Raw genomic sequence first — 26,894 nt, 5'->3', positions numbered from 1 at the left:
GCAAAAGTTATACCTGATAGTGTAAAAATATATGTGCTCCTGGTGTTGGCAGGCAACGAGATTCATTACGGATAGCGAGTAGGCTGATGCCACATATCTCATCCAATTTGCTACACTTGTGTCTGATCCATCCAGGTAATAATAGTCACTGTCCTTAAATATCTGAAATAACAATACTTATGTAAAATACAGTTTATATTTTTGCTTGGGGGCTAATATTATAAGGCTAATTGGTAATTTAGATCGGAACCATAATTTAATTAACCACGTAAAATAAACTTCTATAGTTTTTTTTATTAGAAAGTTTTGTGTATTAAACAATAACACATGTTGAATTGTGCACGTGGCACGTGTTTAATATTTACATTACGCGTGCAGCTGATAGCAACATACATAATTATTATGGAGTGGAGTCAAGGACGAGATGCAATGTCATAATGATGTTGGACACGAAAGATAAAAAGGCTTTTTGTTTGAACATTATTCAAAGCACACTCGGCACACATGTACAAGATACTTGTAGAAAAAAAATGTTTTGCATGTATTATGCTAACTTAAACCATCACCAATAAAAGTTTAGAAAATATAGAAGGAAACCCAATCTCACCTTAATATTTCCATAAGTATGATGTCTGACAGTTTCTTGTACCTGGCCCAAATAGAGAGGAATATGTTAGAGAGAGAATAGTGCATATTTAACAACATCCAAAAGGTTAAAGTATGTCTATTGTTAATCTATTTTGTTAGATATGTACATAGGTTTAATTGCGGTAATATGAAGGTATTGAAAAAATAAAAGAGGTTAAATTATAAGCTTAAGATGAATTGTGATAGATTTGTAAAAGAGTCATAAATTTATTAACTCACCCTCCAGTAATATCTCCACGACACTTTGTCATTTGGTTTATTGGGTGTTCGTGTACCTTCAAATGGCCCGAATCTTGTTCCTCGAGGTATAACACCGGTACTCCAAACACCTTCAGTCTAGAATATAGAAGTTATTATTTATTAGAATGATTTCAACATTATGAGGAATTAATTAATCTGTAAAATAATATTAATAAAATGCTTATTCGTACCGGTGTATTTGGCGTTGATAATACTGCAGAGGGTCTTAAAGCCAAACTGCGAGGCAGAGTTCTCTCGGCTCTGTTTAGTACTCCACGTTCACAAGGAACATCTGGTACAATGTACACTGTGAGCCTTTCGAACTCTTCTTCCCTCATTCTGGTCACATCGTAGGCATCATTATTGGCTACGGCGCCAACGTTAGGACTTGCTGTACGTCCCACCGTGGTACTGGGAATTTCTTCACTGGTTGACTATAAATAAATGATACGTTATTTATAATCCTTTCTAATTGAAAATTGTTATAAGTGCTAATACATTATACGATATGTTCGTGGTATGTAATAATTTCCGTATTGTTTATTCTAAAGCTGGTCTAGACAGATAAGAATAGATAGTGCATTACACACTCATCACACATTATAAAGTGTATTGATTGAAAGGTCTTTTATCATAATTGAAAGTAAGATTAACAAACTTATAAAAGGGTATAAGGGTGTGAGGCATTCCATCATCGTCAATTTGCTCTCCAAAAATATGCAAATGAATGCACTTTATCCTTATAGCCATAGCTGTGAAGCAGGTTAACTCGTTTTAAATCTTGTCACTTAAGTCGAGGGTATATTTTCGCTAAATAAGAACTGAGGACGACGTCGTTGTTCGATAAAGGGGCGGCGCCACTACTGACCTACTTTTGAAATAAGTGCGCAATTTTCATTGCGCACAGACACTTCCTCTTTACCTATTTTAAATTCCTCCAAATTTGTATTTTAACGTTTACCTAAATTTACACTTTTTTGTAAAAGTTCATACTAAAGAAAAAATCTACATAAGAATTCCGCGTAAAAAACATTTATTCAACAAGTTACATTTAATGACTAGTTTGTAATAAATTAAATTTCTTACCAGTCTCATTTTGATGATTTTGATGTCCTTTTTTATTTAACGTAGAAGTATCTGTAACAAAAAAAAACATATTATATATAGCAACGCTAAAAGCTAACAAATAAACACGGAATAAATTTTTGTATTGTAGGCCATTTTGTTAATATTTTACTCTCAATTTTCAAAAAAATTACAAAATATTACAATAATGTGCAATTTCACAGTTACCAAACCAGTGGCCAGTGCAAATTTATACAGAAAAATTGCAAGTTTATATGAAATTAACGAACAGGGTTTCAGTACCTGCTGAGCTGAGCGCTTTCATATGGAATTTTTTGGACAATTACATCATCATAGCTATAGATAAAGTTGTCCACATCAAAACTAATATTATAAATGCAATAGTCTGTACGTCTGACAATCTGTTTGTTATGCTTTCAAGCGCTGATTTACGATATAGGTACAGAAAATAGTTTAAGAATCTGTGGAGATTTTAATTTATTAATTTCGCTATTTCTCAACTGCCATGAATTATTAACATGACTTTTGTATTTACTTTGTTGATGTTTATTTATCGTATAAAAACGATTTTTTTGCGACAAATAATAATTATCGATTCAGACTGAATTGACATTAAATCTTAGACTACTTAAATGATCAAGCAGTCAGATTGTTATTAATTTACACACTTATATAATAATAATTATTATGTCGTCTGGTGCAGCACGTGATTATTAAGATATTGTGCAACTCGTCCGCGCAATGTGACATTGTGCACGAGACTTGAACCTTATCTGTGCACTTGAGTGGACTCATATGATACTTTTTTCATTTTCACTTTGGTTTCCACCATCAACAAAATGTTTCCATTTAAATTAGTATGGCTATGGACATCCATTTAATGTATGATGAGAGAGATGAGTCATAAGACTGTAAATACTGTTAATATTCATACTATCCTTTATTATATGTTGAAATGCAATGCACGCTGCAAAAGTTAAAAAACTTTTGCAGCGTTTTCTGTTTGTCTTAAATTTTTTGATATATATCCTAACACATTTCAGTCGATGGTCACTTTTGTCAGAAATTTGCATATTCATTGTAGATACTATTTTTTTTTATTTACATTTGCTTTAACATAAATTATCAATAATTAATATCTGATATTTTTTGATATCACCACACCAATCTACGTAGGATGAAATAAAATAAGGAGAAATTATTTTAATTACAAATCTAAGAAAAAATTTCACTGAGACATATTTTAACTTTATGAGTATTATATTATGTAAAAGTGAGTGGACAAAAATGTACAATTTTGGTTTGCCATCTCCTTTGTTTAAAAGTAATGAATATCTCATTATAATTACGACATGCTCTTCGTAAATCTCCTCAATTTATTACAGTATCTGAGTTAGTTATGTAACATATAGTATTTAGTCTTAGTTTTGCCACATATATTGTTAGTTTAATTAGATAGTCTCTTTAATAATATCATATCACGTAAAAAGTGATATATTAAAGTAGTACTATTAAAAAATACATGTAAAGGCTAATAACGGTAATCGAATTTCCAATCAATTTGCATTGCGGCGAGCGCATGAACGCGTAGCGCGCGCGCACCAGGAAGGAACCTTGGCGCGGCGACTACGATGTACTTGAACTTGCCCTTTGCGCTAGCGCAATCGCGATGCAGAGCGCATCATTGCTCATTTATTAGAATTCACGTTAAACATGCGTACCATTTTGTTTAGGTTTTTTTTTTAAGAAATCTTTTGAAAATAAATATGTGAGCCGTTGGAAAATATAAACAACACGGAAGACAATTTTATGATTAAGGTTTAAATATGTAAATGCGTATGGTATAGTCTATATAGATGTTAAATAGGCCCCGTTTAATACTGTTATCTCTTTTTTTATTCACTGAATATTTTCAAGATGAGAAGAGCTAACAACGAGCTAACATCTACAACAAAAAGCAGTTGTGGGTCTTAGCATAAGAGAGTTATAATCCTAAAAGCAGACGAAACATAATGTATCATTTCATTATGTATATATCGTAAATACTTCCTCAATTTTACATTGTGTCGTTATTGGAAATACGAAATATAGCCAGATATATTATGAACGACGGAAAACTAACCTTGTGGTCTAATAATAATGTAGTACGTAGCTGTTTCTACTACAAATAGATGCAAGTATTGGCTACATAAATATATGTATTATTAATATTTTGCTCATCATTTATGAGAGTTTTGAACATATTAATGGAATACTACGTAATGAAAGATGACTATTGTTATATAAGCTAGAATGATATACAATATTCGGGTACATATTCTGTATCACAAAAAATGCTTGTAATTACAAATAAATTTATGAATCCCTTTAAAATAGAATCATTATATTATACTATTTAAGAAGAAATAAAAATAGATTTTATAGGGTTATTTTTAGTTGGTAAATGAATTTAAATAAATATTTTTATAACAACTCATATAAATATTTTAATGGTTATGGATTATATATTTGCTTTTCATTATGAATTATTTCCTATACAAGTTATTTCCAAAAACAACACCGTTCACTGTGATAAATTTTAATACTTACAGTAGGTCTCATTTTTTCAGCCTTCTTTATGAACTATTTTGATTTCGATTAACGTTATTTCCGGGTTTGAGGTATTGAGTGTCTTTGGTATGTATTAGTGGGGTTTGATCTGAGGTATATTGCGATGTCGAGTGATTTGATGTACTCCAGCAGTATACGGAGCGTCAACAAGGGTACAATAGGCCGCAGCCAGCGCACCGATCTCATGTCGGCTGGCGAAGGCCGGGAGCGAGGCGTCGCGCGGTTCGCCCACAGCTAGGCGTTCGCGAGGGCCCGCGGCCTGCGAGCTGGCTGGCGGCTCGAGGAGCGCATTATGCAACACTGGCCGACCTGCCCCACGTCTAGCCGCGGAGCGTGTCGCACTAACCCGACGCCACGCTATGCCGACCGACCTAGATGCACTTTTACAACGAGAATGCAATCGACACACATATTCGCGTCTCGTTCCGATAAACGCATCGACGATGAAAGCGGCTCGTGATGGAGAATGCGGACGAATTTGACGGCGAGTGCAGTGAGTACGTCACGTTCGCGCCTAGTGTTCTCCAATTAGAGAAGAGCGGGACGGTGCGGCGCAGTGCGACCGAGCGCTGCATTCAAGTTCATTACTTCCGTAGTGTGGCTGCCGCCGAGCGCCCTGACCGTGCTCTCGATCTTCAAGTCTCTATGACCATCAAGCCGCGTGCTCGTCGTGCTATTTGTTATGATATAATCTTATGTCACGGTAAGAATTAATCACTTTTGGAAACACGGAATACGAAACTATCTTATTTTTATTACTTGAACTTACGTTATTAACCATTACACATGAGCGCAATCGTCACTTCTCTTTAGAGCGTTATTAAAAGGTTGACTGATGCACAAGGAAATAATTTTAAAATTGCAGCAAGGGGTGTGTGGGTAGCGTGCGAACGGTAGCGAAAGCCATGGCAGGGAGAGCCGCGCAAACCTCCCCGGAACACGCTTTCACTATCGCGGGTCGACGACACAGCCTACATATACCCTTACCCGTGCATCTCGCCTGCAATCCCGTATTTTCAAAATCTTTCATCCTTGTTCTTCCGTGCAATTTTGTGAAGGATAGAAAGTAAAATACTCGAACGTCTCTCTAACTCTATCCGTCAATTTGATTTTATTTATGGAATAGGAACCTGTAGTAGTAAGGGCAATGCATTCTCCCTAACGATTACCACGTCTCCCTGCCTCCTACTATTATTCAATATTGATTTCACTATTTACAAGGGTCAATTACGATCGCAATTTCCATTTTGATTACACAAGACGTTTTAAAAGAATGAATTTATTTGATTAGAATCGTTTTAATATGTCATTTCCTAATATTTACCGATTTAACTATTCTAACACGAGTTTTACATGAAATATATACAGATAATTTTCTATGCTACAAGCATAATTCTGTACTTATAAAACTGTAATAAAATCAAATATAAAAAATATAAAAAGTATGACCACATGAATGACTCTTTTGCAATCAATTTATTTTTAATTGGTTGTTTAAATTATATCGCATTGTATCTACAAAGAGATCATTATTAAGGAGATAAAAAAGTAAATCCTTTTATTAGTAGATACACTTCATAACATTCCATGAATTCAGTTTCGTAGTACATTGGGTTCTATATTGCTTACCCTATTTTGTCGAACCTGACCTGCCCTAATGTCTGGACTTTTTTCAAATATGTCTTACACCCCGATGGCCTGTAACACTTTCTGTTAATATGAGACTTGAGAGGAAAGAATAACATATATGATTTAATTAAAAATGGTCGACTACGAACCTAACATTTTTGTTCATCCACAAACTAATTCGAACTTTAATTTGATTTGATATAAAGCTATTATTTAAAAAAGAGATTGAGATAAAAATGTGAGCTTAGTAGGTAACGTAATTGTTCGTGAAGTTGAAATTTAAATAATATTATTCTTTATGATTATCATATGGTTACAGATATATTCAATAAAATGTAAATATAAATTTTGAAAAACATTTAACTATTTAAATTAGTTTTCCTAGCAACTAGATAAAATATTAGCATCTCATCATAAAATTAATATCAACTTTTTCGGTCAATTAGAGCGTGAAAAGCGAAGCGCGTCAAAGAAAATGCAGTTTTCCAACATCGGTAGAGGCTTGAGCAGTATCAAAACACTGAATCTTCCGGGGTGAACGGCCGCAGCGCCTCGTCCCACTAGCCCCCGCCGCCCGGCGTCGCTCGGTGTCTCGCTCCTACTCGGCCGCGCGAATAAATCGTACAGTCGCGTCTGTGTGCGAGAAAATGCGTCTGCTATGCTAGTATTCGGTGGTGAGGTCGTTGACATGAATTTTCTTCAGGCCTTTCATCCCAAAATTTGCATTTCCATTTTAAAGTGAACGATTAAATTCACGCTTTTTATACGATGTATTTTTAGTGAATGAGCAACGGTTTTTGATCATTTAATAATTAATTAACCAATAGATATATCGCTCTATTAAAATCTCCTATAACGTTTTCACAGCTTTGTTTTCATTGGGGAAATTGTGAAACTATTAAAATCTATGTATTATAATAGTCTTCTAAATCTTCTCAGTACGCTTTTTATTTAGATTTTATTTTCGGATTGCCAGATCTAACCAATTTATAAATCAATTTTTAATCAAACATTGCATTTTAAAAGTTAGTTTACTATTTTTAAACCGCCTTCCAAATGTGAGAACTAAATTTAAATGGGCACAAATTAGAGGCACCAGCTTTCAAATAAAAAAGAATCATAAAAATCGGTTCACCCCCTAATACTTATGAGGTAACAGACACAAAAATAAACAGTCGAATTGATTATCTCATTTTCTAGAAGTCGGTTGAAACGAAAAGCCTAATATTTGAGAGTAAACCACAAATATAGTATTATCGTTACCATCTGATGGAAGTGAATATAAGTCTTTCATGCATCTAATATTTATTGAACAGAATATGCTGTATCGATCTTAGCCCAGCACAGGGAGCTATATCTGTGGAAGTGTTGCTTGTGTAAACTCGATTTCCCCCTTCTTGGGGTAGGCTTCAATACTCATTCATGCCTTTTTCCTGCTCTAGCCGGGATGCAAGCGCATAATGCGCTCCCTCTCGTTACGTTTCCGTGTTGTCGGCGGATACGCGCATGCACTAGACCTAGCCCAATGCAGCGAATTTTGCGTAAGGTCATTGTCCTCCCTTGCTTATGTTTGAACTGAGCCTTACCGACGACGGCGATGTCTTTAAAATAATACTAAGTTCATGCAACAGAAAACTAAGTTTTAAATTATTTTACTACCAACAATTTCACTTTTTGCACAAAATGTGCAATATTGTTTGTTAATGCCGGTATTTTTATTTCATTGTTCAATACAATAATGACACAGCCTGTGAGACAAAAGATATATAGAAACAACGGACCATTTATTTTACAGCGAGTCTTTTAATTTTTTGCTAAAAGTGCCGTTTGCACAAATTGCATTTTTTCTCTGCAAATTAAAAAAAGGTCCCCTTTTTTAATGTTCGCATGAAATAAGGTAACAATATAACAAAGACAGATGAGACTCGAAAGTATTGCTTTAGCAAAAAAATAACCTTCAATGTTTATCCAATTCCTAGAACTGTTTCACAGTATTAAAAAATAAAATATAATAGATACGAGCTGGAGATACGTACTTTCATACTAAACCCACACACACTAATTATTTTCTTTTAAGTTGCGTTATTCCAAACTCGCTTTATACTTATTGAACAACATTTAAGACAATTTAAATTAAACGTTTTTGTGATTTATTAATACTAAATTGTAGGATTTGACGCAGAAAGATTTATACAATATGCAAGTTGTAACATACGCGTATAAATCACAATAATTTCAGGCCATACAGTTAACTGAACGGTTATATAAATGTTAATAGCTGATAAATCGTGTGCATGGAAGTGCGAAGTTCTAGTCTAGAATGTTAGGCTAGGGTCAAAAGCCGCGCAGTATGTCAGCGTTTAGTATTCCGTGAGCCCAGGCCCGGCCGGCTAACGGGACCGCCTGTCTGCACCGGCCTTTACTTTCATCGATCGAGCTAACCACGGTTTACTTTCCTTTGTTACTTGCTACTTCTTTATATTCTGATCTATTTAACGATTTTTTATATTTAATTAAAGTAGTATTACATACGTAGACTCTAGGAATGCATATTATAGTTTTGTTTATATCGTTAACAAAACTATTATTTGTCGTTAAAAATGCGTTAAGGTTTATTATGTCAATTAAATATCCTTTATGGCAATGCGGGTTTATAATTATCTACGGTTAGCAAAAAACATTTGAGGCAAGTGTTTGCCCGCTGCAGGTAGAGCTTTTAAGCCGGATGATGACAACGGAGTCTTTGTAGAGGACGTACCGTTAGATTCTTTCGAATCAATAGAGAAATATGATTTACTACAATAGAGGTTGTTATGGTTTGTGTTGATGTATAATAAATATCGATGAGGTTTTATTCGATAAATACTGTGTTTATATAATACCTGACTCTGAAGTACATTATGTCAAAATTATATGCTATATGATAATAATAAATATAGATAGGAATGATGTTAGCACTGACCTCTACATTAAGGAAATTGAACAGGGACAACTTGTCCGCAAGAACCCACCAGCGAAGTTTAAGGATATTCATGAAGCAATGCTCATACGTACCTTAGTAGCACGATAGATATTTAGCACGTCTTAATGTAACTGTGCTGTGAATCATGCACTTTGGCTCTCAAATAGGTTTACAGCTTTGGAACGCTATTGCAATATGTAATCACTAAATTCCATGAACAAGAGATAGTTGCGGTTCAGCATATTATGTCAAACTTCATTGTATTTACTGATCATTTGAGTTCCTATTCGAAAAGTTTATAATCAAATAGACAGATAAAGTGGATATGTAATTAATCTGGATGAGGATCAATTTAAATTATATTAGTCACAATTTAACTAAGATTATCATAAATTTGGCCCAATAGAATTGAAATATAATATATTAGGTTGAAACAGTTTAATCCTTGTGTATTTAAGGAGTTTTGATGGATCTAGATCAGAAGTATCTTTCAGTTTGCTCAACTCATTAACAGGTACAATGCACGACTCCAATATGTATGTAGTTGAAATTGGTTCTTTATGATAACATTTATTATTGAGTATCTTGGGTATGGAATTTCTTACAAACAGGTAGAAATCGATGGGAATCTGTTTTTTTATCAAGTTCCCGCTGGATTTTTGATACGGTGCCCACGGATCGCGCTACCGTTAGGTCAAGGCGGTAAAAAATAAAATAGAAGGGTGAAATTAGAGTAGATATAGCGGGATTCTATTCCTTGTCAATGCATTGAAACATTTTGTAAAAGCTATGTTATGTTTTATTCATCCCAAAAAAATTCTAGGTTTTTTTTGAAGAATTAAATGGGTATGTTGAAAAGGCGTCGTTTGTTAATATATTTTCATTGTTTTTCTGTTCTTTTCACACAAATATTTGAGCTAATAAATATGATTGTTATATTTTTGTATATAATGATGCATTAAGTAACAGCTAAACAAACATTTAATTTAAGACGATTTATATATAATAAAAATAACCTTCTATTAAATCGAGTACATAGATCTTTTTATAATATATTATCTTCTGTATACAGCTATAACTTCAATAAGATAGTTGATTAATTATACAATACTTTACTTTATATACTACGATAATATATTATACTATGCACTACTATACAACGTTATGTCTAAATCGATACACGTGTATTCATTCATTGAATAAAATGTCAACTGAAGTCAATGCCGCAGCTGTCTTGATACGGTTCGAAGGCTTCACGTGTGGATGCCCTCTAAAGTATTTCCCTATTGCATAATGTGATAATTATCTGAATAAATGAACAAAAAAGTGCTATGTGTAGGGCGATAAAAAGTATTGAGTTCATATGTATCTGTATGTAACAGTTTATTGTTGCGGCTACCGGAAGGCTCGCGCCATACCGACTCTATTAAATGTGCTGTGTATGTAGGACATTTCACTGCGGTCCTTTATTCTAGTTATTATAATTTATTCTTGCATGTGCTTGTAGGTGAGCGCTTATTTTCGGTTTTAAATGATTATAATTTTGACGTAATATTTAACAGCTTACAATACTTAGGAGAAAACTCCTTAATATCTTAACAATAATGTCTACGAATAGTATTGGTATTAAAGTAGCAGATACGATATGTCATTGTTATTTGGGTACTTCTGTTGCATCATGGTGTGATATATTGTACATTTTAATAACAAAGCTAGTTGAAAGGTCAATACAATACAACACGGAGCTGTCGAAGCATGAAAATGGATATTACATAATAGGTGCGTGTGCGCCCGCGGCCCGGGCATGAGGTACCGTTGCTTGAACAGGTTCCACGCAATGGGTCCCCCCTCACCGCCACGCGTGTTCGATGTTTACCAGGCATTTACTTTCTACCCATGAAGGACCTTCCTGGCACTCCCACGTAAGAGTCAGCGCAAGTGAACCCACCGGATAACTCGTGCTTTTTGTTTTATTACAATTCCTTAGCTCCAGCAATATTGACTCTTCTCATACATACTAGATATTTTAATAGCCCTCAATATAGAGACGGCGCTCATGACAACATCGCGAAGGTAATACACTCACAAAAACTTAAGCAAAGCTTAATTGTGAATGTTACGACTGAGTAAATTGAACATCCGACTTTATATCGTTGTACGTAAACATAAAATCGCATAAGCGAAAGCACTCCGTAGCGAGCGAGTTGCGGTTCAATGACCGAGTTTTCACGGGTTTGTCAGCCTGTTGTTATATCATCGATGTAGTCAGTGTCATTGCCGAATTTACAATCACACTGCGTGCCAATTTGCATCATTTTGCGAACGGCATAAGATTCAAATTGGCAATACGTGTTATTTACCACGTTCGATCAGTAAATATATACTATTTTTTATTACATACGAGTTCAAGTTGATGTCGTTTATGAATATTTTTTACTACTTACAAATACTGATTCCTTACACTGTTGATTTATTTATAAAATTGAAATTTAAATGTTTTTATGGAATCTAATATGCATGTGAATTGAATGAATCTCATAACACATGGAGTAAATTGAATAATGTTTCCCTAATTCCGCCCAGTTGTGGTGATATTAATAAATACAACAAACAAACAATTTTTACAACCTTACATGATTGAATTTTGTGGGACACAGTTTTGAAAAACGAGAAAAAATCGGAATTGAAAGAAATGATGGTGCTTAAATCTGTTATTATGAAATATTTCATAATAGATAAGGGTTGTTGAACCAAGTTATACATTGGTTGAATTACGCAATAATGCTTGAAACCACGTGCGCGAAATGTTAACCTTGAGGCTGAACTCAACAGGTTCAAGGCTTCTTTTTTGCTTTCCGACTGCCCAATAACAATTGCTGGTTACATGTTGTGATATAACCAAGTAACTTTATGTAATTACTGGTTAAAACCTGAATGTTTTTTCAATAGTAAATAAGTTAAAAGAGGAGATTTAAACAATATTTTTGGTGTCTTATTTAATCAATTTAACTATTAAATATTAGCTTTTACTGGTATTGTTATACGTTATTTGTAGAAAGGAATATATATTTGATAATATATATTTATCTACACATAGCATAATTTATACTTCATAAAGCTCAGATATACGTTTTACTTAATTCAGAGTACAAAATTATACACATGTAATATTCATAAATCCAAATTAAATGGTATAACTTTGGAAAATCCAAAGATTTTAAACACAATGTACTTACACTTATTCCGTAAGATAAACACTAATAATGTATTTATGAATACAAAGGATTTTATAACTTATCAATAAGATTGTAACACCCAATACTTACATATGTAAGTTATGTATTCTTTTCATTTAAAATAAACATTCATTCATATTTCATGTCCATTTAATAAAAACAATATTAAGTGATAAAACTATTTATAGCAATATATCATCTATAACTAAATTAATTATTTATTTTGAAAAGAGATATAAAGATAAAAAATTGCAATGTAACGCTTAAGACAAAATGATTTCTTATTATTCTAAGATGTAGCTAAAGATTATCATGCGCGTTGAAGTCTTTTTGTTACAAGACGATCAGCATCTCGCGATGTAAATAAGCGACTTATATACTTTGCTTTCCACATTACATTATAATAGAAAATTCATACCATAACTTACCAATAAGCGCATAGTAATCCAGATAATAATTGTAAATAAAATCCAGATAGTGTAGCAGATATTTTCACTAAACTTAAACTATTCATCACTACACTGGAACCGTCACTTAAATTAATAAGTCTTAAATTGAGATCTAGGTTGCATTCAGTCTAACTTCAACACTTTAGTACATCGTGAGGCGGAGGCGGCGTAGCGCACCGATAGCTCCGTGTAACTGATAAGTGTAGATCGGTTCACGGTCGAAGCCGTCGTCGCCGCGGTTGCCTGCGGTCTGTTCTGACTTCTGTAGTCTGTACTCTGTACCGTCGCCTGCGCTTCTTCCGCACTCACCGGCCGGGTGAATGAACTGCGTGCGAGCGAGACGGAACACACATCCCGACCAATGCCATGGTCGCGTTCTATCTCGGCAAGGTAATCTAGTACAAGTGTCAAACGATATTTATTCTTTAGTATTTATCGTTTCCCCTATGTGTGTGAAAAATTATTTTTACCTATACGTCATAATTCGAACAACTTCATGGTGATTCAAACGTATATTAATGCGTTGGCCTCAATAATAATGAGAATTTGAAGAGATGTTTAAATGTTACAAATACAGTACGCAAAAAATTTAATTGGCGCCATATTTTTCCAAAATACGATTTACACTCTCACACATATACATTACTACTAACTAATATTATATACTAGTGGTCCGCCCCAACTTCTAACACTGAAATAATTTTTGAAATCGCACCAGCCGTTCCTGATATTTGCGTGTTCAACCAACCAACCAAACAAACAAACCTTTCAGCTTTTTGGACGATGTTGCTCTGTCAAAAAAGGCTGCAAGAGGTCAAATGCGTTTTAAGTTCATATGTTTAAATGCTATTGTATAACACAGATGTGTAGTATAACAGATGATCGTCGCATCACCCACATAATTATTATATTTAAACTCTAAAAATGATATTAACGAGCTTCTCCTTCTGTAATAATAAAATTGACGAGTATATGGATGCTTCTACGGAAATGTGTCATGACATCACACGTTATTTCATAGTATATTTTTGTATTCCTTAGAATAACGATATTTTTTTTAAGCCTTTTATATTGCAATATATTAAATAACATTGTTGATTGATTCTATTATATATTCACAATGCAGAAATAACATAAAGCAAATTATTACTAACTACGTTGCAAAACATATGTAAATGTAAATCTAATATGTTTTGATTCTTTAAATTGAACATCAAACATCAGTTTTGACTAAATGTGTGGATTCTATAGGCAGATTATGGATGTCATGTATGGAAACACAACATTTTTATGTAATACTATTATAGAATTTTCCATAATATACGCTTACTAAACGATCATTCTTATCTTTTTTTTTATTTAAAAGGAGCCGTCTTATGTCCATTTAATTTGTGTGTTACCTTTAAAGTTCTTTTTTTTCTCTCTTTTTTTATTAATAATAATACCTGACAGCATCGTACCGAAAAGAAGAAGAAAATAGAGACCATTTGTATACGACGCATAACTTTGAGAATTTATATTGAAAGTAGGCGTTATTTACTAAACTGATAGCCTTATTGTTAATTTTTATGACACATAACATACTTAAAGTATGATTTTACTTGACTCTTACATTTTCACAAGTACCAAACCCAATTATTGAAGTTTTTTCAAATTCAATTTTGGAAATCTCCACATCCATATAATATAGTTCTTTATAGTAGTATTATTGTATAAATTGTGTTAGGGCTTGACTTTTTTGAGAAGAGAAATAATGATATTATAATCACACGAAATTTTCGAATTGAATATGTATTATTTTAACAATTATTACACAACAAATTATAATGCGTTATCAAAAATTAGAATAATGGAAGTACAGATTTCGTAACAGTACATAAATTATAAACGAAATGTGATGTGTATGTTTGTTACGTTAAGATTTTTGTTGTAGTGAGCTTCATTAGTTACCTTTTTTACAACCTTTATCAAAATGAAGGAGGAGGTTCTCAATCCATCTTCAAATATTTTGAGAGAAAAAAAGCAATAAAAGATTGTATTTAAAATCCCTATTTATAACCTGTGTTTTCCCTGTGTTTAAACAAAAAAAAACTTCAGTTCAATGTAATCGCATTTCAAAGGGAACTTATAAAGTTGGTCAAGGCATTTTAAATTATTTATTACATTGTTTGTCACTGGAATCAGTCTGATTATTAATAAAACAATAGTCTTACATTAACTTTAACAAAATGTCATGGCATGCATGCGATTAAATATACGTACTTTTATAAAATTGTATCTGAAACGTGCGGCTAGGCCTACCTTTTTTAATAATCTGATGAATTGGTGCAATCAGCATGCATCTTTATTCAACACAAAGAGTTTACAGTTAAGCAATAACAGTAATCGGAAAAAAAGTCATTATGTAACGTAAATCGTTGCATTAATCGCAGTCCTCCATCACAGATTTGCTTACCTGCGATACCCTCAAGTTTTTTGCTACAAAAGGGTGGCCATTATAATGTTACTATCCAAAAAAATATAACGGTTCTACATCCACCCAAGAACACATTGCGACAATGGAATACATTGACACAAAACTAATGATAAAAATCGCATGAATGAAAAAAGTCATATTTGCGATCCTGGTAAGATGCTTCATGTTATGTATTTTCCTAAAATATTTATAATAGAGCGATTTGCTGGAAACCTTACCATGGACGAACATGAAATATGTTTTAACTGTCATTTTTGTTATGGAATTAGTTAAGCCTACTGAATGCTTTGTTCACCGGACCCGCACGAAATTATAATATATTCCACTGGATCACTTGTTTCGGAAGTGAAAGATGAAAGTACAAAAGAGTTTTATGATGCAGTAGCTAAACCTGTAACTGTTAAAGGGGTAGCATTCAGACTATTTGTAAGTAACCAGCATTATTATGGTAAGAATGTCGTAAATTACTTGTACTTAAGGATTTACGGCATCTTTTGTGTCACATTTAATAGGATTACAATGTGATACTAATAACAGGATTTCTTCAGAATTTTCATTGTATATTCATACCATAATGTTTTAATTCGTAGCTCTAACTATATCGTGGCAGGGAAACTGTTGTTTATATAAAGGCGTAAGATGTTCCGTACATCCATATTCGATAGGATAAAAGTATCGGATTGATAAATAATATTAGATAATATTAATTTTAGTCATTTTAGTATTACTTATTTTTTACAAGGTTTTACATCATACAACCTATGTATGTGCGTGCATAATTTTACTTAAAAATCATCGTATTATCTACAAAAAAAAGGTGAATAGGTTTTAATACAATAAGTATAACTGGTAAAATTAATTTCATTCAAATTCTTCAACACTTACATAAAACTCAATCTCAATGTTAATTGCATGTAAAGGTTCATTTTATAGATTCTAAAAGTGTAGATATTTCATTAGACAAAAAAGAAGTGGCCAAACAAGTGGAAGCTTCGGCAGGATGCGATCAGCGATTTGGGAGCAACGGCCGTGGCCTTGGAGATAGATGAACCTACCTCGCCGGCTTCGACACGATACCTCCAAAATATTACTGAGATTTTTTGCGCCACCCACATCATAGGTACTTAAGTTTTGGCATGTAGACCACGGTAAAAAATACATTAGACAACGTGTACTGCCTTATATACTATGTTATATAATTAAGCTTCAACTACTCACTGATTCGTGAAGTAATCGTGAATGTATTCATAACCTTAAGCTTTACTACATAGAGCACATCGTTGCACGTTGAACTATGTAATCAGTTTGATATTTTTACTTTTAATTAACCTCATGACTATATGCTCGTATTATGTAAATGTTACCTTACGGAAATTTTAATAATATGTAAATAGAAATAATTTTAATAGGTGGTATGAAATTCTTCTAATACAATCAATCCTACATAATTTTACATACAACTTGTCATTTGTAGGTGTAATTGAATTAATTACAATACCATGCTCGACATGGATATTATTTACATTTACATCTCTTTCGTGGATTATTTCATTCCCCGTGAAACAGCCAAAACTGTAAAGCACGAACTGTGTGCTTAATACCTACGTGATGAATTCCTTGATTTCAAATTGGTAGTGTTAGATGATGTCATAACCAAAAGTAAGACTGCACAAAAAGTGCCATTGTGTAAAGAATCGTGAGCTTTGTCGTTTTGACGTGCGTTGAACTCTTTTGAGCGTCGGACGAGTGGCTGCTTTGCTATTAAACAATTATGAAGTACTAACGACATATAAATTGCCATCGAAGGCCTTGATATATCGTAAATTAGATATGAGTTCATCGTTATATGGTGATTTTAAATCTTTTGGATAGGGCTTGATATAAAATACCCATTTTTATGTAATAATGGTGATTGAAAAATGCACATCAAATAAATGTTCAATATTAATGACGTATTAAAATTCATTGTGCATAATTTGCAATATTAATAATATATCGTCTTACCGTAGCTCTTTTCTATCAAAAATGAAGGTTTTATCTATGTACAATAAAGTTTCTTGTGATTGGTTGTATAGATAATGAGTACGTAGCCCGCATCCGCCTGTCGAGGTTTTTGACATTAGCCCGCGTTGCTTGTTTGCGAATTTTGTTAGAAGCGTACCATCGCAAAAATGTTGCTCGCAATAAGACTGATTCAGTTTGTAAACTATTTAATTCTTTCTTATCATATTAATATTTTATATTGCCGTACATTAACTAATACTTAAATAATCCAAACGTTTTGAATAACATACGTTCATAATTATGTTTAGAGTATAACTATTTCTTAATATTAAATATATATTATTGTTAATTTTTGTCTCCTTTGACGTTTGCATATGTTATTTAAAATTTACTGTTTTAATGACATAGTTATATCTCTTGAATTTTTATCTTTATTTAAAATTGTTAATAATTACTTACAACAACACAATTACCTACAATTAATTTGAATATTTCTTTGATAACGTACGATAATTATGGTTTTTTATTTTATAGGTAAATCTACCAATAAATTATATTTACTACATATGTATAAATACAATTTATAGGTAGATTGTTAAAACTTAATAAAATGAAATTGTAATAAAATAAATTTAAACCGCCTTAGTTGATCTGAATATTAATAGAAATTAAGGGAAGGAAAATTGGATCGTTGTCTACCATCTGTGTTTCTATATGTTTAGAACTTTAAAATGACGCAACAGCTTTTAATGTTTTTTTTAATAGGTAGAGTGATTCATGAGGTAGGATCATATGTATAATACGTGCATAATTGCACCCGTGCGAAGCCAGGGCGGCTCGCTAGTAAATAGTAAGTAACGCATTATTTTCATATAACATTGTTTTCACCTATATATGCAGGTAAAAAGATCTTCATAGAGTAATTAACGTACAGAATTTTTAATACAATTAACAATTAATTCATTTATCGTATTGTATAATATTTGATCAAATATCATATACAAATAATTTATGTTAAACGATGAAACTGAAACCGTGTGATGTGATAATTAAAAAAGCAACGAATGTTATTGCAAAAATCCTAGCTATAAACGCTTAAATACGTAATTTTATAACTATTGTTAACAAAGAACTAAACTACTCTTACCTTTAAATTGGCTTAACTAGATCAAATTTAAATGAGACCACACGGGAGGCACCCGCTATCAAATAACAAAAAGAATCCAAATCATCAAATTATGCTATTTATAATCGCAACATATTTTTAGTTAATTGCAAAAAGGTTTTATTACTATTCAATGGCAATTTTCAATTCAATAACTATGGCTTGTTAGCTATATTTTTCTAGTTGAAACTTGCGGCTTCACTAGCCGGCTAAAATATAGCCTATGTAGTATCCAGATTTATCTCTGTACATAATTTTATTTTTCACCTAACAAAGGTATTTATTTATTTACATGCAAGAGCAATAAACATGCATAAATTGATAAACTTTCGCGCCTATAATATTAGTAGGATTCGTAAAACCTGATTTGTCAACACGCGATATTTTTTATACAATATAAATTGCTTAGTGAGTAGCTTCAACCGGCTCACAGGCTTGAATTCAAAATATACAGCAAGTATTAGTTAAATGTAATTGAAGCAAGAAGGGCTGAGATATGACGTAAGCTCATACATAAGATGTTTTTTATCATAAGTAATAAGCATGTTTCGCAACAAGCGTTGCTAATACACGTCTTGAGTGTTCATGACGGTACGGAGTTCGATCACCCATAGATCAATAGAAAAAACTGGTTCTATTTCTGTATATCATTGTTTTGCTCTATGTTGTTAAATTTTATTAAACTGTAGACTGTGTAAATTATAAATCGTCATGAGCTTAAGCATGTAAATGGTTGGTTTCTGATTTATTTTATGACATAACATGCACTGAAATGATGGTTTGAAAAAGTTGTTTTTGTTGTATGATGCTGACTTTTTTGATTGATTAGACTCACTAATTTTGATTGACAAATTCACTCATTTGGCTATTTTTGAACAAATTTTGAATGCTAAGTGATAATTTGCTAGATTCAAAATGTGAAACTAGCTCAACTAAGATCAAAACAAAAGTGCAGCAAAATCCTTTCCCCGCCGATCTCAAACGTAGGAGGTTCTTAATTCAACTCTATTTTTTTGTTTTGTTTCTCGATAACTCCGTGGGTTTTCAACCGATCGACTTGATTCTTTTTGTGTTTGATAGGAAATCGTGTCGTTTTGTATCATTATAGAATCTGAATTTGTACCTCGTTCCCCATGACCTAAAATAATTATCTTTATGTTTTGATTTATAAAAAATATTTTTAATGCATAGATCCATACATAACATCCAGTTTTACGAAATGATTACTGTATAGTCGTAGTGTACATCCTTTGAAGATATTTCAAAATAGTCGAATATAGAGTCGAGAGATAGACTTAAGAAAATAATCTATGACTTAACAGTAAAAAGTTTATTTTAAAAGACAGTTATGTAGAACATGCATACATATTTCATTAAACAGTTAATACGATGACATAACCGAAAAAAGAATTAATTTTATAAAGTTTGATAAACTTTTCCCTGCAACTAATCAACAGCGTATATCAAATTCGTATTTTGTTTTATAAATCCATAATTTTTGTTTCAGAATTGCAGAAAATCCTGTAAAATAGCCTTCGATCATGAGGTGGGTACTTTTTATTTTTCATGTAAAAAAATCTCTACGTAAGAAGACAATTAGAGGGACGAATAATTTGATTAATATATAGGTATAAGCAAACATATTATGTAATTTGAGTAAAAAATCATGATAGCATAAGCATGATTATGCCATCAAAAATAAATAAATATTTATTTCACCTTAATCATTTGTACCTATATCGTTCTATTGAGAGGCTCTGGCCCTCTTATTGTAACATATATAGATACAACAACATGATTGTAACAAGTGAAAATATATATAGTAAAACTTAAGTTTGATACTAGAAATCGCAGTTGTAAGTCAAGTATAAACGAACGTTACATTTATAAATTAATTACTAAGAGATTTTTCAAATTGATTCTTAAAAAATTTGCGAGCATGAGAGTGCCTTAGAACAATGATATCAATTTGGTTATGCACCATTCCAAATGAACCATAATATAGATATTTAGAAAACATGAGAATTATATTATAAACAAAAAGATGCATCGATACACACACAACTATCTACGTATTATATTAAAGAAAGTTGTGTTAGTAGTTAGTTATCATTTCTCTAGAAGTAGATACGAATGTTCATATTATATTACGTAACTAAAACAATGCTGTTACATGGCAATACGGGCCCATATGATACAAAGGTTGTATTGCCACTGTATGATACACGTTTTTTTGAGAGACACGGTTACATCATACGGGTATTGGCTTTGAACTTATTCATAATTTGCTAAAACATATTTATGTTTTAGCATGATCATACGCTATCAATTACAAATGAAAACTACAAACACAATGAATTTTAAAGAAATTAAGGACAGGGTCCGTCCGTGACCACGATCGTTGTCTTTGAAACGCCTTTCTAAATGTCGGGATAGTAAAAATGTAATGTGTAAATTGTGTTTTATTTTATTTTAATTGTAAAAAGATATTCTTGTTAACAGCATATGCTATTTTTTATAAGTTTAGTGTTCCATTCAGAATTTAACTTATAAGGACATATTTGCAAAATTTCAACGTATAAAGTGAAGTAACCGGATAAATGCTGGTTTATTGATGAATCAACTTCTGAGTCAGTTGAAGATGTAGAACATGCATACGGTCGTCATATTTTTGTGGGAGAAATAGATTTGCAACGAACAACATTTGCATTTTTATGTCAAGTACAAACGTGTAAATAGCTTTTTGTCGATTAGTTATATAGAAGCTGGTCATTGGAAATCATTGATTGAATTTGGAACATAGATAGAGTGATAATGCAATTTAAGGTAGAATGTTATTTTACTTAAAATTCATTGACTTTTAAAAAGATCCCTAGTGTATTTCAATGCGTATTACTGGAAAAGTGTACAATATTCTAAGATAAACATCATCTGTTTTTGTTGCTTTATGAATATAATTTTTCCATCGATTCTAAAGTACCAGTATCACCCAGCATTACAAAAAAAGGAAATATCAATGCAAAACGATTTTCTTACTGACATTTACTTGTCCTAATCATTTCCCTTGAAAATAGAAAGTAAAAATTCAGCAGTAATTTTATATGGTTTTACGTCCAATTAATAAGTAACCGTCGAATTGTTTTATTTATCAATTAGGTCAGTAATAATATAATATCTTTGGAATAGTTTGATGTCTAGAAACGCTGTGACGGGGTATCGCCTAGTTTTCTATGTTAGAGCGTACAGCGAAGTGCGTCGAGTCAAGGTAAGTGTGCCGACGGCCGGGTGTGACCTACTGTAGCTCCCCACCCTGCGTTCTGCACTCGCGAAAGTTCAACGAACCTATAGCAGATATCTTACAAGACTGTTACATTACCGGAAGGTTGCTGCAATCGTCTACATACTCGCTTATAAGCGCCGCCATTGCCTATTGCACCAATCGCCCTACGCAGCTTGGCTTGCTGTTTCTAGTCTGGAGTTTTGCTAATCTGCTCATGACATGATTCAAATTAACCTTTGTTATAGGAACTCTACTCTCCGATATATATTGTCATGAGTATGACTTTTATATCTAGGCCATATATAATGAACTGCTATGGATTGGATTTGGACTACTAGAGAACTATTTTATAACATCACTACAGTTAAATCTCTTCATAACTTGTATAACTTCACATTTCTGCAAAACGATATACTCAAAATTTCCTTATCCTTTCATATGATTCACTTTACAAGTAAAGGGAAATGTTAAGCGTTGTGGAGTTATGGTAATTTAGATCATTATGTCACAGAGTGAGCGAAGTTTCGTGAATCATGACCGTTCCTCCGCCCGCGCCACTGCATACGTATTTCAACATACACCGTTATTACTTTCTACGAACGCAATGGGTTTTTTTAATTCACACTTTAAAAACGTTTGATTCGAATAATTTTTATGAGTAGAGTAATGTTTGTTGTAGCTGCATATTGATGTCCCTTCAAGCTTATATATTAAGTCAAGGTCTATTTGTATGCAGTCACAAGTTTGTAAATGTGTGTATTTATATTGTTAATTTTCTTTCTGATTTTTAATAAAAATCTGTAAATTAATTCAAAGTTTATGTTTTCCCTGTAGACGTGTTCGATACATGACGTAGACATAAAACTGCATACATTATTAAATAATGTACAGTAGAATAAAATCAAGCAACTTCTTTTAAACGTTCCTTTAAAGGCAGTAAAAGATAAAATTGTGTTAAATGTGGTCACATGCATTGCACATAAAGAAAAATCTCGAACATTCGAAACATTTTGGAACAAACATAACAGAAAATGAAAGGCTGTCACTGCGGGTTAATGACCTAATGTTGCAAACCAAAAGCTGGTTGTTTGTATTCGTAATTATTACCAACAGATTACTTAACAGTCGAAAATTTAAATAATTGATTATTGTATATAGAAATAAATGTAAGAATACATTATCTAGGCTCATAGGCTCTAATTTTAAACCACCGTAATTGAAAAATTACTTTCACCGTGCCTTTGACCGCAAAAGTAAAAGAATCAAAATAGCGGAAAATATGAGCCGTTTAAGTAGTGAACTCACTGCAATACCATTACAATTTAATTAATATATCTAATTAGCTATTGTCTTTACACTAGTTAATTAAATCTGTTCATGAAGATATTATGATTAAGGGTTGTGGATATTACGCCAAGATATTGCGTGAAGCGAGAGCTGCGACCAGCGGTAACGGCGCCATGGAGGCCGATGAACGCTGGTGGCCTTATTACGATGTATCGCAAACGAGAAACGCGACGTACTTTCATTGTCGCCAAGATATGCAACGGCTCATGTACTTTGCTAAATCAAAGACGTGACGTGTTCAGTACTATAAAAAGTAAATTGCACTGAAATTAGTCTAACATGTGCATGACACTGCACTTTTGGTAGTGAAACTGGTTACTCCAGTTATCTCCATATTAACTCAGTTTGTATTTGAAATAAGAAAGCTGATGGTAGACCAGATGCCTACCAGAAATTTTAAAACATTTAAAAATTTATTTATATAATTTATACTATAAAAACCAAGAAACACATCGCTAATAACTATAGTCATTATTACGAGGGTTTAAAAAAGAATTATTCGTTTTTAATTCATAAGTCCGCCATTAGAAATAATTCTAACTCATGCAGTGAGTTACGTTCATTACTATAACTAACAAAAATGTCCATTGTTTGATAGTAATACATATTTCACAAGAGTTGTGCTACAGCAGACCGTAGCTAACAATGCATTGCCACGCATCGCTACGGCCGCTACGATGCCATTGACCCCGCGACCGTGTCAAGTGCACTTTGCATTCATATTGTATTACTGTTATTACTACGCTTATCAATTAAGGATGATCGCATGTCGCTCTATACAAATGTTATGATGTCTTATAGGTTATTTTCGATAGCAGATTTTGAGATAATTAATATCAACTCTGAACGAAATGCCGTAGGCCTCGATGGAGGATGGTCGTAGGACTCTCGATAACTATAACGTAACATGTTTATAGTTTAATAAAAATACTGTAAATATTATTCGTATACAAAATGTTATATTAAATTTGTGTGAACTAATTACTGGAAGAATTTTTTTAACAGAAAGTGAAACCAATAAGTTACAGTATGTCTATATAGTAAAATATATTTAAACTAAGTACATTAATATATGAAGATGAGGTTAACTGAAACAGGATTTTCGGTTAGGTTTCTTTGTATTTTATTAAACTTAGGATTTTAATAGCATATTAGTTCATATTAGTTTTTCGATTGATGGAACTAATCGAAATGATTTCATGATTTGTAACTGAAACTGCAATTAAATATTTTTTTCTCAAAGTAAACTTAAGTAAAAACAAATCTATGCGTTTCTCTAAGCCCGTGTTTGTGAGTGAAAACTGCATAGCCGCGCGGACGTCATTCCACTTTTCCGAGTCGTCAGTAGCTTATAGCGACACCGAGTTATCTTGAGCTCTGCGATGGTTAGGCGTGACTCTAGGTCTATGATGAGTAATACGAATGAGAAAAATGAGGAGGGGTCTTACGATACTGGCTACGCTAGTCCACGACAGTGAGTGTCGATGCAATTTCGCCGCTGCAGCGTGCAGTAGGTAAGTGTGTCAATGCACTCTAATCCCCTCCTTTGTCACCGCAATTACTTATGACAAGTTCTGTCTAGTATCTGGATATCTGGCACACCTATGTAAGAAGAGAGATTTTGATAAAAAAAACACTATATATCTTTATGACGTTAAAATGCTTTGACCAGTGTTTTGCGAGAAAAAATAGTTTAATTATGTCGTTTATTGTCGCTAATAAAAGTAAAGCGCTGTAAACGTAGGCAGTGACAGCGTAATATCTTTGAGATTGCAGACGAGTTCGATGTCCTGTCTCGTTTCCATTAGCGTGCACCACGGATGTTGATTATGACTGAAAAACTTTCCTACGTTGCTTCTGATACATTTTCGCTGACAATATAATTAGTCTTAACCGAGAATTGTTATATTAGCTCCAGAGTAATTGATGTATAAGTTCTTCTAAATTTAATGAATTTAGGTAAATCAACGGACAATCTGTAAATTTTAGTCAGTAGTGATTGCCTTTATCAAATATTATATTATATATTAATATATTATATATTAATATACATTATATATTAATATATATTACGACGATTAATAAAATCAAAAACCATAAAGAAATTATACTAATTCAATTCAATAACGCAGAAAATGATGCAAATTCTGCCAGACGGCTCTTTCGAGTCAGGAATTTCTCGAGTTGTAATGGTAGGTCGTATAACTTATAACATACTTCCTACGATGATATATCATGAGCGGTGTTTATTTAGAGATGCGCTTAGTTATCGCTTAGATATGAATATTCAATTTAAAATATTATAAAGTAACTCTTTAAAATACTTTTGAAGAATCGTTTATATATTCGCAAGCGTCCTGTCCCGAGTGTGCCCGAATGCCACATCGGCAGGTGGAGCAATGAGCATGGAACAAGCGCATCGCCAGTTTCCTATCCGTATCTAGGCGAGTGACAGTAGTTGCTTGCGAAAGTGCACATAATTGGATCGGTGCTTTAGAAAGGGGGTTATGAGTTTGTAAGTGCAACGAACCCGCGTGCATTTTCTCGGGAAGATGCAGTTCAGCCGACGAGTGGAAAGCGTACGGTTCCTGGAACCGGCGACGTATCGCCTCTTCGTTACAGCTCTCTCACTGCACGCTCGATATGGCGAAAAGTGAAAATAAATTGATAAATTACTAACTGACACCTGAATCTTTATTAGATGTAGTTACTGAATAGGTGTTAGTTTGTTGTGATTTAATCTTTTGATAAGTAACCTTTATACGAATGAAATCAACGATTATTTAAAAATAAATCTAATGTGAACATTTGTATAGTATAGTTTCCGTTATTATATATGGAGTAATTAAAAATAAATAAAACAAAAATCTTGTAGTCATCATGACAAAATCATGTGAAGTATACGTTCCTTTTAATTAAATTAAATATTTCGTTCAAAGTAGGCAAACTTGATAAATGAACGGAATAGTAGATTAAACGATGCCTTGATAAAATCATAAATCAAACTGTTTAATAAAGACATAAAAGAAATGATAACTCAACCCCATATTTTCTCAATTCGGATTTGATGTTTTCGATGATTAAATTTTATTTATTTGTAGTTACAGAAAAAATCTAATCACCTGGCGAATCGTTGAAAAAAGGGATAAAACGCAACTGTTGTTCAACATTATAACGGGGCCAAAGGGTTACGGGACCATATGCTCCATAGCCCAAATACCGGATATGGGTTAAGTAATCACAGGCTTTTTCTGCATCCTTTCTATTAAACCCCTTTCATTAAATGATCCGTAACTGTACTTTGGGGATAAAAAACCACGACATTTGCAAACTCCAGCGGTATGTTAATTGAATTGCTAGCAATTGGTGCCGTCGCCGAAATGGTTTCTAGTATCTGGTGTCTTTTTTTGTGTAACGTACATCCGCTATGGCAAAAATACTGCTTAACCTTATTAATGATTTCAGTTAGGTATGTGAACAATATTGGAATGATGACAACACTAAAGTTACTGTTTAAAAAAACGAATCGGTCCTATTTGGTTGTAAGGACACCTACACCTACTACTACGCAAGTTATTTTTAATTTGGGTATGATTTAAAAATATGAAACCGGGATCGTTTGCCAAATAAGAGTTTTTTTTAAATCTTTCATAAATATACATTGCTCTACATATTAACTTTAAAATTGGTTAGTTCTATAGTATTATATTCTTCCTTTGGTTGCTGTATGTTTACCCCTAGCCTTGTATACCTCACTTTTGC

General features: G+C 32.8%; 1 protein-coding gene and 1 long non-coding RNA gene across 5 annotated transcripts in view; one reads left to right on the top strand and one right to left on the bottom strand.

The window, feature by feature from the left end:
- The window catches only part of LOC119831066 (PR domain zinc finger protein 1-like), an 18,624-nt gene extending 5,511 nt beyond the window's left edge, over nucleotides 1–13,113 (bottom strand). The window contains exons 1-6 of one of the 3 annotated variants that reach the window (XM_038354307.1): nucleotides 12,840–13,113; nucleotides 1,975–2,025; nucleotides 1,080–1,322; nucleotides 868–984; nucleotides 608–649; nucleotides 14–162 (exon numbers count right to left, since the gene is read on the bottom strand). In XM_038354307.1, the coding sequence (XP_038210235.1) occupies nucleotides 14–162; nucleotides 608–649; nucleotides 868–984; nucleotides 1,080–1,322; nucleotides 1,975–1,983 (560 nt within the window). In that variant the 5' untranslated portion in view covers nucleotides 1,984–2,025; nucleotides 12,840–13,113. Of the gene's footprint in view, nucleotides 1–13; nucleotides 163–607; nucleotides 650–867; nucleotides 985–1,079; nucleotides 1,323–1,974; nucleotides 2,026–4,563; nucleotides 4,913–12,839 lie in introns of those variants that run through there. The other 2 variants (XM_038354308.1, XM_038354309.1) reach the window with 2 other exon arrangements.
- Nucleotides 5,088–26,894, top strand: LOC119831067. 2 transcript variants are annotated; one of them, XR_005287877.1, is made up of 3 exons: nucleotides 5,088–5,287; nucleotides 20,013–20,051; nucleotides 26,234–26,894. It is a non-coding gene; the product is annotated as an uncharacterized LOC119831067 (long non-coding RNA). The 2 variants fall into 2 exon arrangements; XR_005287876.1 differs by lacking the exon at nucleotides 5,088–5,287 and adding an exon at nucleotides 13,117–13,250.

Source organism: Zerene cesonia, chromosome 13 (assembly GCF_012273895.1).
Source record: "Zerene cesonia ecotype Mississippi chromosome 13, Zerene_cesonia_1.1, whole genome shotgun sequence".
NCBI lineage: Eukaryota > Metazoa > Arthropoda > Insecta > Lepidoptera > Pieridae > Zerene > Zerene cesonia.
This window is presented reverse-complemented; position numbering and strand designations above follow the sequence as displayed.